This window comes from Brassica napus, unplaced genomic scaffold (genome assembly GCF_020379485.1).
Source record: "Brassica napus cultivar Da-Ae unplaced genomic scaffold, Da-Ae ScsIHWf_1230;HRSCAF=1757, whole genome shotgun sequence".
NCBI classification, from domain to species: domain Eukaryota; kingdom Viridiplantae; phylum Streptophyta; class Magnoliopsida; order Brassicales; family Brassicaceae; genus Brassica; species Brassica napus.
The window spans coordinates 308,446-326,472 of record NW_026014653.1 but is presented as its reverse complement, the minus strand read 5'-3'; the positions used below and the strand labels follow the sequence as shown (position 1 = coordinate 326,472).

The window sequence follows — 18,027 nt, the reverse complement described above, 5'->3', positions numbered from 1 at the left end:
TCTATGTAGACTTTTATGTTCCAGTTATTAATTCATCTTGCGGGATTTATAATAGCACGTAACAAATTTTTATTTTTATTTTTTGAAACTGACGTAAAAATTATTTTGTTTTCTATAATTTGCTAATCTTCAAAAGGAGTCTTATTTATTTAAATGACATGAAATAACATTATACGACGAACAAGAATTGTTACCTCGAAAACAAAAGGAAATAGTCAGTGGCGGATGTAGTAGGAGCCGTACGGGGGCATGTGCCCCCATCTAGTTTTTCAATTTCTTTGAGTAATTAAGCTTAATCAATGACAGTACCCCCTAATAAATTATAAAATATAGTGAAAAATGTTACGTGCCCCCGATTAAATCCAGTTCTAGATCAGTCGCTGGGAAATACTCGTTGAACCAATCACAATACATAGATATTAAAAGACATTAAATATGATAGATACCACGTAAATATATCTTGTAAAAGGGAAAACACGATAAAGAGTCGGGCTTAAACCTAATAAGGTTTTGAGTTCCACAACGAAATCCACATGACTTCAAATTCTGCAGTACTATCCGAGGAAGTCCTTTAAGCCCATTTGGCAATGACGGACATGCCGCCGCACCCTAGAAGAGCCGCGATGAAACACTTGATCTGCATCTTGACGCTACCTTGAAGCTTTGGTCCCATGAACTCTGCCGCAAGAAGGTCGACAAGCGCCATGTAGATGAGCAATCCGGCCGAGCATGCATCGAGCAATCCAACAGTGATCAATGCACTTGGGCTATTGTCTCTGTAAACGGTCGAAAGAGCTATCCCTAACGCTATTCCAAATGGTGTTGTTATCGCAAAAAAGAACGCCATGAGAAACTTTTTCATGTTCGTATACTCAGCCTGAATACATTAAAATTTTATTATTTACAATTTAACATTTTGACAGGAGATAAAATTTTTTTTAACCATAAATAGTTTTATATACCTGGAGAATGCAACCACCAAGACCCATGCCTTCGAACATTTGATGGAAGCAAAGAGCTGCGATGAGTCCTTTAATGGTGCAAATGTCACTTGTTGCTCCTAGAGATAGTCCAATGACTACAGAGTGAACTATGATTCCAAGTTCCAGTACCTACGTATTCATACCATTTAGATTTGGTTATGTATCATTTAAACTGCTAACACTGACTACTTAGGTGTACTAACCATAGCAATGACTCGATATCGCAAGAGTTGTGCACTCCCGGAATCGCCATCTTTTGTTGGTAAGGTAACATCATTTCCGGGGCCGTGACCATGACCATGGGGTACGATCCCAGCTGCATGCTTGCTAGTGTATAGGCTCGTAGCCATGGAATCAATGACAAGAGTAATTAGACCTGACAGCATAGCTAGAAACCCCGAGAAAGGAAATTTGTGCCATGGGTTCTCTTTAAGGCATTGTGATGACAACATCTCGAAAGAATCAGGCAAAACGTGCATAAAACCAGTTCCAAGGATGATCCCGGAGGCGAAGCACTTAACGATAGTGAAAATGTTCCCGTCGGGTTGAAGGAACGTCACGTTCCGGCTAAAGAGAGGTAATCCAACACCAATCATGCTTGCGACGAGGATTGCAGCGATTGCTATGACTTTGAGAGGCAATGCTTTAGCCTTGTTGACGCATGGGTTCGCTGACTCGCTTGCGCAGTCTTCCGGCGCAGTTGAAGTGGCTGGAGAGATGGTAAAAGAGACAAAGATGAGTACGAGGAAGATTGTTTTGATGAGAACTGTTGGAGTTGAAGCCATCTTTGTTTTCTCTTGGAGTTTTGTGTGTTTGGATTGTTTTAATGTTTAGGTGCTTTGGACTTACTAGATGAGTCAAGTTATATAGTAATGTGCCTGTTGTTTTCATGCCATTTGTTGTCATTGATGATGAGGATTTGTTGCTATGTGGAGTGTGAAAACAAATTAATCAATATTTCAAAAGGGGATACTTACCAAGAAACTTATAAAATATATATATTGAGATGTAATACTTTTTTTTTTTTGAATCCTTTGAAGTTTGAAGCGCTATTTATAGTTCAAGACTATACCATAGTTTACAAGATTTATAAAAAAAGCTGTAGATTTACTAATGCTTATCAGATATTGAGTTTTATAAATAATAAAACTGCAGGTATAAATATATATACACATATATACGTAGGATATACTAACGAGAATTCTTAAAAAATTGTAAGATTTAATATTACTTTTTAAATTTTAGTTATAGCTCTTTCAAGCTAACCCCATTCTTATAGTTTCCCAAAATATGTGTAACATAATATTTATATCTATGTTAGTCACTTGCTTAAATAACGAAGTTCAAGCATTTCCGTGAAAAGATAATATAGTAATTTTGTGGGTTTTTTCTCTTTTCTTGTCGTCGTACCTTTTTATTTTTAATTAGCTTGATTTTTTTTTTTGCTTAACGAGGATTAGTTGTAACAAGCATGTGTAGTTATTTTTCTTCATCATACAAATCTGTGTTCGTATATAATTTCGGGAAATTTTTCTTTAAGCAAATATAATTATAATTAATGGAAGAATGTTTTTAGAGATGACCAGAAAAAAAAATGTTTTTAGAGATGAGCTCATGTGCATGAATTATTGTTTATAGCGCTCATGTAACCGACCAATACGCAATTATTCGGTTTCACCATAAAAATGGGTATATACAATAATCGAATGGGGCCCATCCGCAGGTGTAGCCTCTGGAGCTGCTGCATCTGCTTCACTTCTGAACCAAAATAACCAGCAATCCAAAAACTGAATCATACTTTGATATATTTAGATGGTTTTTAGTAATGTGCATCTAAATCGTATCACATATTCACATCCATCGACTGAAGAGGGGAGTTCCATAACCGCAATTTTCATGCCGTTTGTCGAGCGGTGGAAGTCAACCCCATGCGTCTTTTAGATAGTTCTGCAACTTCTGTTCGTCAACTCTCCGAAACGTTACTCTAATCCTTTATTTAAGTTTAGCTGATTAAGCAGATACGTACTAATTGTGACTCAGGTTTATATCTACTTTATACGATTGCGACGAGCACAAAATAACACGTGACGAGCTCGTGCTCAGTGCATGCATGGTTGCAGTCGAATCATCCAGACATACATTCAGCACAGTATGAAAGTAAATTCCTTGTTTCATAGCTTGAATTTTCAATATATTGCATGAATCATTATTAATTAAGTTTACTCATAACAACGGTAGAATGATTTTTTATTTGAACTATATATCTGCAGGGTTTAATTTATTAACAACCCATAAATTAACTTTCTTAAAACTAGTAACTCGAATTCTATATTATTAAAACTGAAGTAGTATAAATGAAAATTGTAATACAAATGAAAATTGTTTGGAAACATGAATAGCAGTATAAATGAGAATTATTTGGAAACATGGATAACAATATAAAAAAGAAGTATAGTGTCATTTTAATAATTTCATTAATATAACTACAGTAATTGTCTTTCCATATTTCAATCAGTTTCACAATTTTTTTAATTATATTAGCTCAACAATACATCACATTATTAATTATATTACCATAATAATAATAGTGCAGATTTTTTATTTATTAGTTAATCAACATTAACTTTGTGCTAATTATAAAATCAAAAATGTAAAATAATTGGGTTTTACATATGATTAAACGTTCGGTTTAGTTTGTTTTACTAATTTTTTATTATTTTAGTTTCAATCGGTGAAAAATTAAGTAGCCAAAAACATAATTCAAAAACATGTTTTTGTGTATAAAATAATAACATAAAAATGTATTATATTTATTGTTACTTAATTTTTTATTCCACATAAGTATTTAACTAAATAAAAAATTCTTTCTATTTCATTTAATTTAGCCAAACACATAGAAAGAGTCTTTTTTAGTAGTTTATACAATCAGTTAGACATGAACATTGACTATCCATTTAGGTACGGATTGTTTCTTTCGGGTATCATTTTTTTTTTGAAATTAAGCATTGCTTGAATTATAAATTTATGTGTGGGTTTTGAGTTGGGTTCTTCTGAGTCTGGATGAGTTCGGTTCTGATGTATAGGAACCTAAAAATATCTGAATAACAAATGTATTTGAAACGTGTCCAGATATTTGTACCGAAAAATAACCATATTACCCGATTCGGTCCAGGTCTTTTGAATACAATTAGTTATACTACGACACATTTAAAACATATAACTCTAATTATGAAAAACAAATGTCGATGTATAAAAATGTAAAAATCAATACCCGCACGGGTGCACGGGTCAATCTCTAGTTTATAATTAAAGAAATGACTGATTTATGTACAATTTTCATGTAATATTAGGACTGTTTCGAATAACTATGACATGAAAAAGTCAAAACAAAAGATTAAACCAATGAAGTTAGAGCATTTTCAATATATCACTCCTTTTTTTACTTCAAATAACTCTTAAATGGAGTTGAGTTTACTTAAACCCTATTCCTTTTCAGAGTAGAAATAGAATAATGAACAAAAATAATCATTACTTCATTTATGAAGTAATTCCATCTTTCACTCCAGAAAATAGAATTGATCATTTTTTACTTCAAATTTTATTTTGGCGTATGACATAGAGTTGGAGATTCTCTTATACTAGCTTATAGCCAAAGAAAAAAAGGCAAACAAGCCAATAAGATAGGTGGAAAGTTATTGCAAACTTTAACATGTATATAAGTCTCAGACGGCACAAGACATCATTCGCAGAATAGATCGCACAATCAGTGCCGTGCGAAGGTCCACATGGGCTTGAAGCAGATATAAAAATGAGGTTCTTTATAATTTTTTTTTTGATAAAAATGTAATATATATTTGAAATAATAATAAAAATTAAAAAGAAAATCTGAACAATAAGACATCATTTTTTTTCTCTCTTTTTCTATAAACTGTTTCACCAAATTTTCATAATTTAGACTCCTAATTAGTTCTCTTAATATAGATATGATTGCTAAACATTCAACTATTTTGTGACATAATTAATCGTACATTATCTTTAATTTGGATATATTATGTTAGTAGGGGCGATTGAAGTTGGAACGTCAACGTGACTTTATAGATTTTCCTTTTTTTTTATTTTGGAAACTTGACAATAAAACAAAAGAATATAGCTTTTATGTAAAAGCATCGAAAAGCAACTTGAGAGATTTGAACTCTGGATGATAAAGAATAGTATTGACTAAAACAACTATGCTACACAAGAATTTTGGAAATTGGGGGCCCTAAAACGTATATATATTTTTGGGGTTTAAGACAAAAACCTTTTTGATTACGCATGAAGCACGCTTCTGCGCACAATGCGAAACCGACTATTTTCACTCTTCCAGCCTTGGACAAGTGATTCAGTGATTCTCACTCTTCTTGAATTCTATTCAGTTACATGCCTTCTTTTCTTTGAATTATTTCTCAATGGTAATTGTGTTCCTTTTTTCTTTTGGTTTAAAGTGTCTTTGCCCTAATTAACACATCTTTATGTCTGTAAAATGTTTTAACTTCTAACGGAGACACAATCAACACTCGAAAAAGCCTATACGATGAAAAATTGAATCTATTTTGTATTAGTTTTATACTGATTAGATTGATTGTCATGAAAGTAAGCATGAAATCCGCTAACTCTTCATTCCGAGTCGGCAAGAGAGCAAAGGAAAATTAATTTATTTATATTATCCTGTAATACTGGTCATTCTCATACCGAGTATGTATCTAATTAATAAAGTCATGCCTCCTTATATGAAAACTTCGGAAAATTTCTGTTTTCGAATTTTTGTGTCACAGGATGAATAAAGAAATCAAATTTGGGTTTATAATATCGTTTAACTGTCGCTTTAGTTTCCACGTTTTCATATGGTTGGACGAGCACGAAGCACTACGTGCCAAACTCATATACACTCCACCAACGTGACAAAATCCCTATATCTCGTTTCGGAAACTGTTAAATAAATTAATGTAAAGATTTCAAAATTTGGGAAGTATATTAATTTTTGACTAGTTTAGTAAGAAATATAGTGTATATTTAGATGAATCAATATATTTCTTTAAATTTTTTAATAATTATTATAGTGTGATACATAACATAACTCATATGTTTTTTTTTAACTGGACAAAACTCATATGTTATACTGTTCTCAATTAATATATAAGGAAAAGTATATAATTTTACACAAGATAATGCTAAAACTATATTAAGTCGCTGTAACATCGTGTTCAAAATTCATTTACATATCCTTGAAATGAATAGTACAAGATGATAAAAGAATGAAATGGTTCAGTTCGTCTCTAGAGATTCAAAATTTACGAATATTCCAGTTGGCATAACTTATATAGTCTTTTTTTTTGAGCGTCTATTCTTCAGTCATTCCATTTACCGTTCTCTGAAAAAAAAAATGAAGTGGAATGAACTACATATATGCAATTTTATTAATTACTATGTATTTTTATTAAATCCATTATTGTAATTTATATGGTACAATGGATATATTTGGTAAAAAGGACAAGCTCAAATATGTACAAAGTAATCCGATAAATATATAAATAGATGATTCTCGTGTATCCAATCTGACGGAATATGGTTAGAGACTTAGAGGTCATTTTAAAGAAATTTAAGAACAACATTATTGGTAGGATTTTTTTTTGAGTCCTTAGTTTATTTTATTATGTTTTTATGTTAAGAGACAAAACTTAAGAGACAATCTCAAAAGTATAGATTATTGGTAGGACTTTTGTTGCCTCTTAGTAAATTAATTATTTATTTTAATGAGCAATGATATATAAAATATAAGTTTTAAATAAAACATATAACATTAAAATTGAAGACATAATAAAATTACAAAGTTGCAACAAAAAAAATACAAAAAAAGAAAATTACAAACTTAATAAATAAAAGCAAACACACATTTTATTCAATTCATAGAAACTTACAAATTATATGTTATTTGGAAGATGTCCAAATTTAGCCCATATATTTTCAATCAAATCATTTTTTAATTGTTGATGGGCTTGTCTATTCCGAACGCTCGTTCGACGATCAATTGTATTGCCGAGATTTGTAGGCATATTGACGGAAAATGTATCATCCACATCTTCTCCTTGTTGAAATTCAAAAACGTCATACTGAGTGAATGATGATCGTTCATCTTCGACAATCATATTATGGAGTATGATACATGCTCTCATAATATTTTCTATTTTGTCTTTATCCCATAACTTAGATGGATTTTTGACAATGGAAAATCTAGCTTGAAGGACTCCAAAGGCACGTTCAACATCTTTTCGAACAGCTTCTTGGGTTTTAGCAAATAATGAATTTTTCTCATCTTGTAGTAGTTTGATAGATTGAATAAAAGTCGCCCATTTCGGATAAATACCATCCGTGAGATAATAACCCAAATGGTACTCCATTCCGTTGACATAGAAGTTTACTTGTGGCGCATTTCCGTTAATATTGTCATCAAAAACAGGTGATCGATCAAGAATATTAAGATCATTCATAGTACCTGGAGCTCCAAAAAACTCGTGCCATATCCAGAGGTCATATGAAACTACTGCCTCCAACACAATTGTTGGTTTTCCTGTTCCTCGTGAATACATTCCTTTCCAAGCGGTCATGCAATTCTTCCACTCCCAATGCATACAGTCGATGCTTCCAATCATCCCTGGAAATCCACGTTCTTCTCCGATATGGAGTAGTCTTTCCAGATCCTCCGGTGTGGGACGTCTTATGTATTCATCGCCAAACAAGCTGATTATTCCGGCGGTAAAATTATGCAAACATTTTTCGAGCTGTTGTTTCAGCAAGTCGGACATATTCGTCAACTGTATCAGCTCCACCACCATGTGCCAATTGTCGAATTGCTGCAGTACATTTTTGTAGGGGTGATAGACTAGACCGTCCGGTTGCATCTTATGTTGGTTGAAAATACGGTACTTCTGTGGAGAGACGATGCACAATACGCAGGAACAATGATTTGTTCATTCGAAACCGTCGCCGGAATAACTTGGGAGTGTATGTTGGAGTATCGCTAAAGTAATCATTCCAGAGCTTCTGGTGGCCTTCTTCCCGTTTTTTTTCGCTCTTTTGGTTCTGGAATAAGATCAGGGTTTTCAAAATAATCATCAAATATGAAATCAAATTCATCATCATCATCTTTGTGGTAATGATAATGGGAAGAAGATGCCATTAGACATTTTTTTAAAAAAGAGAAGATATGATGAAAGTGAGGAGAAGATGTCTAAAAATGTTTTACGATGTCTTATACTTATAGGCTAAAAAAGTGTATCTTGTGATACTAGCTTGTGACACTATATTTTGTTTTCATTACTCGTGAGGACATCTTGTGACACTATATTTTGTTTTCATTGGTCACGAGCACACATGCTCACGAGCACACTTGTATTCTCATGTAACTTTGTTTAGTTTTGCAGAGAAACAATTTTTTTTTAATCTCCAAGACCAATGGTCACGGGCACACAGTGAAGACATCTTATGACACATTTTTGGTGGCAAGTGCAATCCAATTGTCATACATTTTTGTAGATCATGATCGTGAATCATGTTTTCATGAATGTGTAGTTTACAAAGAGATCATTTATAATTATAGCCATAATACGATAAGAGTTCATTTATAAATAAAGTCATAAGTCATTACGAGTCATTACAAAGAGTTCTCAAAAATACCGGGCGAGTAGCTAATTCTCAGAAATACTGGGCGAGTAGCTTTTTCTTGACAACTTCTTCAGCCTCACTTAGTGGTTCTTTCTTGGCTAGGATTGTGTCTAGTATGGCAAGCTTTGACAGTTTCTCCTTCATCATGAGATCCTCCTTCTTCATTTCCCAAATGCTCGTATACTCAGCAAAAGACTTCCCTTGAGCATTATTCCTTTTAGCTTTAGCAGCCTTGATACCTTCAGGACGGATCTCATGATCACCAACAGTGGTGCTTGAAGTTTGTGAACATGTCTCTCCAGCTTTTCGCTTTGAACTCCCACTAGGTTTAGAAGTGTTAAGGCTAAGCCATTTCTGCTCATACCTCAACACACACCACGCTTGTTCAAGATTAAATTTCGTGTTGTGATCAGAGTAGAAGATGTCATGAGCCACCTTGAGAACATCATTGTTATTCTGACCAGAACTGATCTGTCTCTCTGCTGCCGCATATGCACCACATAATTTGATGGTGAAGTCATTAATTTTGTGCCACCTCTGCTTACAATGGAGATGCTCTCTTGGTTCACCACTCTCTCTAGCATGATGACTTGCTGCATAATATTCACCTACTCGTTTCCAGAAGGTCCCTGATTTTTGTTCATTTCCAACAACAACATCCTTAGATGTATTTAGCCACGCACTTATTAGGACCTCGTCATCAGCTGGAGTCCATTTCCTTCTCTCCCTACAGGCCACTGGTGTGTCTTCACGTACATCTGGAGCGTCGGTTTGTTGTGAACTGAAAGGAGGGATTTCTGAGGCTCCAAAGTTTAAAGTAGAAGGATAACTTTCATAAGGAAAGTTCTGACTGTTAAGAAGGCCTACATAACTACGAGACTGACTATATGGATTCCTTAAATCCATATTGATTAGAACAGAGAGAGGAGTATAGAAGATAAACCGGAGATATATGATACAATGAGGGATGGTTGAGGTTTAATAGGTGAAACTTGAAGAAGCAATAAGTAAGAATAATAAAGACATAACCATAAACTACCAACGTCTAATCAAGAGTTATTACACATTGCACAACCAAAAAGCTATCAAGTAATTAAATTATAAGAGGATTTGGTTTCAAACAAACTAGACTCCAATGACAAAGAACTAATTATAAACATCTCTTCATTCAGACTTGTCAATTTAGTTCACTAACCTTCAATTAAGTTAAAAAACGATTTCGTTCGAAACCAACTACAAGAACAAACGTACTAAACAATATACTTTTTCGCAAAAAGGTTACATATGGTATGAGAACACACCATAAAACTCGAATGAGTGAATCACCATGCATACGTCGTTTTCTAACAAATCTTGTATTCTACCAATCATTTGAAAAATAATGCTATGAGAACACACCATAAATCACCGAGTTACAAAACGAATACTGAGTTACCAAAAATGATAAACCCTATAAACACTGAACTTCTAAACACGAATTCTCAAATCTACAAAGATAACCAAAACACCAAAATCATAAACCAATATGGTGACAATCCATCGAAGATCAATTGTACTCATCAAGAAAAGGAATCTAAAAATTGCTTCATCTCTGAAATCCCTAAATCTACTCTAATTTTCAATTAGATTTACTCAAACACCAAGCATAGAATCAGAAACAGATCGGTGAACAATCACAAACAAGAAGCATGCAATCAAATCGTCACAATATAAATTTCCAATCAAACCCAGATACGGAGGACTTATTTTCGACAAATAATTCCTATAAATCTCAAAACGGAGGACAGAGGAGGAACACATACCCTGTTTCGATTGGATTCGGCGGAGAAGGGTTCGATGACAAGAGAGATCGGTGTGGATTGAACGACCAGATGACCGTCTGTTTGAAATCGCCGACGAAAGAGAGAGAATAGGGAGACGATGAGAATGAAGTCGATACCATAAACTTTACTTTCCCGTACCCCATTCGGTAAACCTGTCGCCTTACGCCACATGCCCCTTAAGGACATGTTCGAAAAGTTCTTAATTAACCGACGACTCTTTTGTTTTTCCATAATTTTGATTTAAATTTTGGGTGATTATTACTAAGCAACTTCGTTAAGAAGTGCCGATAATGTTGGTAAGACATACAATTTTATGTGCTTTAGTTTGTTATTAATGAGTTTATGCTATTTTAGAGTACACTATCCGTGGCCCTATATGTTGTTTGTTAACGTAGGTAGTTGTCATGAATACTGTGTAATTTAATTTTAAGCCAATGTAATTCTAATGTGAGATATAGCATTAATCCGTATAGCTTTGATATCCATGGCACTGTAGTTTCAGAATTCAGACCTAAGTTATAACTACCACTGATAATTAATCAGCAAACCCCAATAATATCCAAAGAAGAATAAATCCCAGATTCTTAAAAATAAATTTACAAGGTCATAAGTAATTATTACTAGATTCTTATCCGTGTTACGCAGATTATATTTTGATTATTTAATTTGAATTTTTATATTTTGATTACTTTAAATTATTTGAATTTTCAATATATTTTATAATCAAAGAAAACTATATTTTAATTAAGTTTTATTCAAAATATTGAAAATTTATGATAAATAATATATTAAACATATCATTTTATTTTTATTATATATAAAAAAAATATTTTTATATATAATATTTGTGAACATAAAGTGAAAAAATATTTTAAAATGTTAAATATATTAATTCTACACATGAAAAATAAACTAATACAAATTGCAAAAATCTATTATAGATGTTGATGAATTCAATCATCCACATATGAATGAAGATGAGGTATGGGTAAATTTGTTTTATGGGAAACAATGCATCCGTTACAGCGTGGAGAAGAAATTAATTATCATTTAGTCTTTTTTTTTAACTTGGTTATTTTTTAGAGTTACTTCCACAGATTCAAACATGAGATAATGAGGAGAAGAAAACATTGAAACTTGTAAAGAGAAACTGTATAAACTCTGTAAATGTCTGAATAATTGATAAGTATGTCGTATTGGTTAAATTTGGTTAATGTTTTTCAAAGGAATTATAGTTTAATTTTACCAAAAGAAGTACAGTCAACGATTCAAATACGAAGTTAGTTCTGTGAATAGGTCCAAATAGAAGAATCAAATTTAAGAATATACTTTTTTTTAAACAGAAGTTATATTGTATAAGCTATAATAAGGAATGTTATAATTACTCTAAAGAATTGTGAATATGTCCAAATTTAAACGAAAATATTTTTAAGTAGATAAAAAGTAGAACTCTAAATTAATAGAGTGGATTTCAAACTCTTACAATGCCATATTGCCATGTCAATAATCAATATGTCAATATACAAATAAAATTATGGAATAAAATTAAAAACTACACCCTCAAATGTACAAAGGCGAATCATTTTCACCTTGAATGTATATAATGAATCAAATAATTGATTAATTATGTTGATAAGAGTGTTTTAAGCCCACTTGGCGACGACAGACATTACGGCGCAGCCAAGCAAAGCGGCCGCGAAGCACTTGATCTGAAGCTTGATGCTACCTTGGAGCATTGATCCCATGAACTCGGTAGCCAGAAGGTCGACGAGGGCCATGTAGATGAGCATTCCGGCCGAGCAAGCATTTAACAGCCCAATCGTTATCAACGCCGTTGGACTGTTATCTCTATAGATACTTGACAATGCGATCCCAAGAAAGATACCACTAGGTGTTGTTCCAGCGAAAAAGAATGCCATCAAGAACTTCTTCACATTTCTAAAATCTGCCTGTTTCACATAAATTTTGTACATATCTATGAAGATAAATCTCTAACTAATAATTTGAGATAAGAGAATATGAAGGTATATTTGTACCTGGAGGATGCAGCCACCGAGACCTATGCCTTCGAACAGGTGATGGAAGCAAAGAGCTATTATGAGTCCTTTAATGGTGCATGCATCATTAGTTGCTCCTAGAGATAGTCCAATGACCATGGAATGAAATAAAATCCCAAGCTCCAATACCTATCCATGAATTTCATAATTTGGTTCAAGATATATATATCCAAGTATTATTTTATTTAAAATGTAACGTCGCTCAAATTATTTTCATTTACACTAACCATAGCAATGACACGATACCGTAGAAGTTGTGGATCAGAAGATCCATTATCTTTAGTTGCTAGCACAACACCATAACCGTGGCTAGTGTGAGTCGCCTTCTCTTGATCAACGCCATACTCTTCAGGCTCTTGCCCGACTGTGTTTTTGACGGTATAAAGGCTGGTGGTAACGGAGTCAATGGCTAGAGTGACTAGACCGGACACCATAGCGACAAATCCCGCAAAAGGAAACTTATGCCACGGATCATCATTAAGACATTTTGATGACAACATCTCGAAAGAGTCAGGCAAAACGTGCATGAAACCAGTTCCTAGGATGATTCCGGAAGAAAAACACTTCAAGATCATGAAACCGTTGCCGTCAGGATGGATGAAAGAAATGTAACGGCTGAAAAGAGGAGTCATTACACCTATCAAGCTTGTCGTGAGGATAGCTACAATGGCTACGATTTTGAGTGGCAAAGCCTTAGATTTACTGATGCACGGATTCTCCAAGCCGATGTCGCAATCTTTCGGGGCGGTTGAGATCGCCGGAGATACGGTGAATGTGAATATGATGAGGAGAATGTAGACGAGTTTGGTAGCCATTAGAATATAGTATATGATGTTTGATGAAATCAATGTTTTGTCTTTTGGTTAGTTTATATAGGCATATCTGCCGGCCTATTATCGGTGCTGGTATGGGAAGTCACTGATAAATAATGGGCTAAATCAATAGAAGAAAAAAAAGATTACACTAGCTAGAGAATCAAATTCCTGATTTATTGACAGTGTGTGAACATTGTTAGATACAAAAGGTTTTGAATTGTATTGCACGTTATCTTATTCTTGTTTAATCGGGTGGAGGGTGTGGATCATGCCGAAACCATACACGTAGTTTAGTACTCTTATAAGGGGAAAATGTCTTGTGTTATACATCGTCAAAATAAAATATACACACATTGCTAAGTTAAAAAAAATATTAACAAAATATAATATAATAATAATAATAAAAAATAAAAAACTTTGATTAGCCCATCTATTGATGTTGGCCATATTGCTTATTTGCTTTATCTACAGGCCTATATAGTGTGTTTCTTTCAGGGTACTCAGAATAATTGCACTTGCCAACAAATGTGAAACATGTACATAGAATGTGTATTTTTTTTTTTGAACTTAACATAGAATGTGTATTTCTGATAAGAATAACACACTAACCGATCACACCGGTTATTTTGTCAGTGTGTTACTACTAACTGAACTCGACAATGCCAATGTGTGATGATATTTGCCAAATAGTGGAATATAACTTTGTTCCTTAGACTGATACATCAAACCAAAAATATATTTACATCTTGGTTAAGATACATATTCTCTACAAGTTTAATATATCAGTGTACATATTTTAAAATAACAAGTTTGAAAATATCTGAAAACTCTTTTATAGCCTTATATAATATTATCTATTACATTGTTTTTTTTAATGTAGTGAAAACAATGTTATATTAGTTTGATCATCATTCAAGGGATGTTATTGTTCAATTTATTTGGTTTGTTCTTTTAGCAATCACATCTGTTTTGTTTATTTCCTCTGTTCTGTACTTTTTGTTCCGTTGCCACAGCACTGCAAGCCAACTCGAACCACACTGCAAAACACCAAAATAGTATCTGATTTGATGTTTTTTTTTTCAATCCAACTGCATATTTAACTGCATTTTAGTGTGATTATCTTTTTTGCTACGGTACCACGCTATATTTGGTGCAACAATGTAGCGACGACGAATGTTTTTTGTCATAACTATTTATTTATGTATTGTTTAATTATATTTGACTACATTTGATCTGTATGATTAGTTTACAACTGAATTAAATAATTTTAGTACATCATCATTATATTAATTAATATAAATATTAGCTTAAATAAAACAAATATAAGTTAAATTTAAAATTCATAAAAAAATATTTAAAGATGTGTGGTTGGAAAATTATAATCTTTAGATTTAGTATATTATAATTTAAATTTTGTGAGTTTAATTAATTCATGTAACATTATGCTTTAATAATATATTATAATAATATTATATTTAAATATAATTATTTTAATATGATTTAATATATTTTAGTCATAAAATTATTAATATTTATTAAAATTATTAAAAATAACAGAATTTTGATTAATAATAAAATAATGAAAAATATTCCTTTTTGGTGTAACATTTAATATTGTGATTGGAGAGTCAAAAAAATTTGGTGCTAAAAATATACTAAAATAATGTGATTTTGATACTAAAATGGTGGCATAGGTTCGAGATGCCCTAAAAAGCTATTAAGTTGATATTCAAATTCCCCTATTTAAATTAAGTTAAGATAGTTAAGCTAATGATTGATGTCTCCATTTTCAAACTTGTTGCTGCCACAAGTGTTCTTGAATGTTTTCTGTTGCAGCAATAGTTCATTTTATAATTTAACTTTTCCTTTTGTTATCTTTATTTAAAGATTGATTGTTTGTGGTTTTTGGATTAGTTTTTGGTTTCTGTTTTTCCAAAAACCATTTTGCATCCAATCAAGATTTTGAAAGAATAGATTCTTTAAAATGTAGGGAAACTAGTTTTTCCAAATAATTGTTTTATTACAGTAATACACCATGTGCTTCTTTGGTTTCTTAAGCTATACTTCTTCAGGGACTAATCCAATTCGATTACAGGTTTAACTTAACTAATCTTCTGTCCTCACATTTTAATTATTTGCTAATTAACAAAGAAGCCGTGGAGAAATGTATAAACTTGCATCACAGTTCGAGAATGCCAGCCAAGAAATACATAAAGTAAATAAAAAATAATTAAAAGAAAGAATAAAGTAGGTTAAACATATATTTACATCCGAAAAATCGTTTCAGAATTAATCCGAAAATTAGAATTTCAAGCCTAGTTGAATCAAATCTAAATATTGGAATGAATCCTATATCATTATATTCAAAAATGATGTCAAACCTAATCCGCACTGAAAAGTAAATAAGTATATATATATATATATTAATTATAATACTTAAAATAAAAAATAAAAAATAAATATTTTAACTTTTTTTTATAAAAAAAATTGGATAGCTCGGATATAAAGTGCTCTAATCAAGTCGTATCTATGATTATTTTGACGATTTCGACCATATTTAATATATATTTTAATTATTTTTAGATAGTTTGAAATATAAAATATCTGAATCAAATCATAGTTTGGTTATTTAGGTTTAAAATATCCAAACCCACATCAAATACAATAGAAAGTAAATACAATAGATAATTGGTTTTTTTTTGAAACACAATAGATAATTGGTTACTTTCTGGTTTTTACATATCAGTAAACTGACCCATCGGAAGGATCCAACTCGAATCTGACCAAGTATTTGCAATTTTTGAACCTGAAAATCTAATACTTGAAAAAATCAATTAGATCCATATACAAACCGATACCCTAATCCTGAAAATAAAGTAAAAAACTGTTGACTTACGTCATTCGAGGAGAGAGAAAAAAAAAACAGAAACACCGATGATTCTTCCCCTTCTCTCCACAAATTCCAGTAGAAACATGAACATCCAAAACAATGCAAAAATAAAGTAAATTTCACCTTTTCTCCCTTGGAAAAATAAAAAAAACAGAGACTTTGAAGATGGGCAGCTTAGAATTTTCGTCGTAGTTTTAGTTTCCAAGTGTAAATGTAAATCCCCCTCTACTTGATAAGATATCTCTGGGTTTGTGTTCTTCCTTAATGATCTTAAACATATCTCTAATTGTTTTTTCTTATTATTTAATTATTTTCCCTCTTTAGTTAATGTAATAATTGAGGCGTTTGGTTGGTTTCAGTGGCCGGTGAACAAATCAAGCTGTTTCTTTTGTTATTGTCTGAATGAATTTAATTTATGCTGATCTGTTGGTGTAAGATTAGCTGTTCTGCTGATCTGTAACGTAAAGTTTATTTCTTTTTCATGTTCTCTCTCTAGGTTTGAGGTTAGATGATGTCCACAAGGTTTGGCTCTTACTGGGCTTCCTTGGTTTGTCGCTAAGTAAATAAAGTTTGTACCTTTTTGTAGCCAAACATGGAGAATCAAGAGGTTTCTTGTGATGTTGATGATGATGAGCTGTCATTGAATCACATAGTAGATGAGGAAGATTTTAGAAGCTGTTGTGGTGATGATGAACAAGTATGGTTAAAGGAAACTGATGATAATACAGCCAAAGAGATGAACTTGATGATGAGTTCTCTGTTAAGATGTTCTTCAAAGGAGTTTCAATAACCGAGAGAGGAGATTCAAGTTCTGGTCATTCAGGAATCGGTGTTGTGTTGGAGAGGTCAGGAGAAGATTTTGAGTTGATTCAGGTCCAGAAGAAGCTGACTTTTATGCTCAAGACTCTGTAGCTAACTACTTAGCTTTACTCGATGGCCTTACAGTAGCTTTAGAGAACAATCTCCACTCAGTGGTTGCTGTAACTGATTCAGAGCTGCTTTATAATCAGGCAAGTCCTCTTTTTTCCAAGTGGTTTCATTATCTCTCTTTGTTAGCTTTGCTGTTTTATACCAAATGGCTTTTGCAGATAACTAATGAGGAGAATGGTGATAGGATTGAGAGGAGGTCTAAAGAGAGTCTCTCGCTCTCCCAAAGAAATTGTTGGGAGTTTTAGTTTCTTGATGAACTCCAAGAAATGACTTTGTATGCAATTATATATAAAAAGAATTTGATCACTTTACAAATCTTGCAAGAAAGACTAATAATGTTCTTGCTGAATTATTTATTTACTTGACATAATCAGATGTGAGTTAAAGAAAATTTGTGATATAGATGTTTCCAATTTGGATTGTCTGCAATGGAGCCATAATCATCTATGAGCTTCACGTCTTCTCACTTGTCTAATCTTTCCCCTCTTGTCGTTAACAATGAAGCTGCTTAATTAATTTTTTTGCTCTCGCTAATTTGTATATGTAAAAAATGATGGGCAATTCTCCTAAATAGACTATTTTGAAGTTTTGATCACAAAAATAGACCATAAGGAAGAAAACACCAAAATATTTCATTTAATAGGTAAAAAAACTCTAATACACTAGATATAAAAAAATAAAAAATAAAAATTAGAAAAATAATTTTTTTTATATTTTAGATGTTTCCAATTTGGATTGTCTGCAAGGGAGCCATCATCATCTATGAGCTTCACATCTTCTCACTTATCTAATCTTTCCCCTCTTGTCGTTAACAATGAAGCTGCCTAA

At 32.4% G+C, this 18,027-nt stretch overlaps 3 protein-coding genes and 1 long non-coding RNA gene across 5 annotated transcripts; 1 reads left to right on the top strand and 3 right to left on the bottom strand.

Annotated features, from left to right (window-relative positions):
* Positions 1-381: 381 nt before the first annotated feature.
* LOC106449780 (fe(2+) transport protein 1-like) lies at positions 382-4,163 on the bottom strand. The gene is made up of 3 exons (XM_013891476.3): positions 1,187-4,163; positions 963-1,112; positions 382-877 (listed from the first exon to the last, which is right to left on the bottom strand). Exons 1-3 carry the CDS (start codon positions 1,766-1,768, stop codon positions 572-574), a joined length of 1,038 nt encoding a protein of 345 aa, XP_013746930.1. The 5' UTR covers positions 1,769-4,163; the 3' UTR covers positions 382-571.
* Positions 4,164-8,714: 4,551 nt separating this feature from the next.
* Positions 8,715-9,590, bottom strand: LOC106421052 (glutathione S-transferase T2-like). Its single transcript, XM_013861904.1, has one exon. It carries the CDS (start codon positions 9,588-9,590, stop codon positions 8,715-8,717), a length of 876 nt encoding a protein of 291 aa, XP_013717358.1.
* Positions 9,591-11,953: 2,363 nt separating this feature from the next.
* On the bottom strand, positions 11,954-16,400 carry LOC106449779 (fe(2+) transport protein 2). The gene is made up of 4 exons (XM_013891475.3): positions 16,276-16,400; positions 12,792-16,193; positions 12,544-12,693; positions 11,954-12,456 (listed from the first exon to the last, which is right to left on the bottom strand). Exons 2-4 carry the CDS (start codon positions 13,377-13,379, stop codon positions 12,151-12,153), a joined length of 1,044 nt encoding a protein of 347 aa, XP_013746929.2. The 5' UTR covers positions 13,380-16,193; positions 16,276-16,400; the 3' UTR covers positions 11,954-12,150.
* LOC111207657 lies at positions 16,347-17,505 on the top strand. 2 transcript variants are annotated; one of them, XR_002659887.2, is made up of 2 exons: positions 16,347-16,482; positions 16,856-17,505. It is a non-coding gene; the product is annotated as an uncharacterized LOC111207657 (long non-coding RNA). The 2 variants fall into 2 exon arrangements; XR_002659886.2 differs by having other exon boundaries at positions 16,382-16,516.
* The last annotated feature ends 522 nt before the right edge of the window (positions 17,506-18,027 follow it).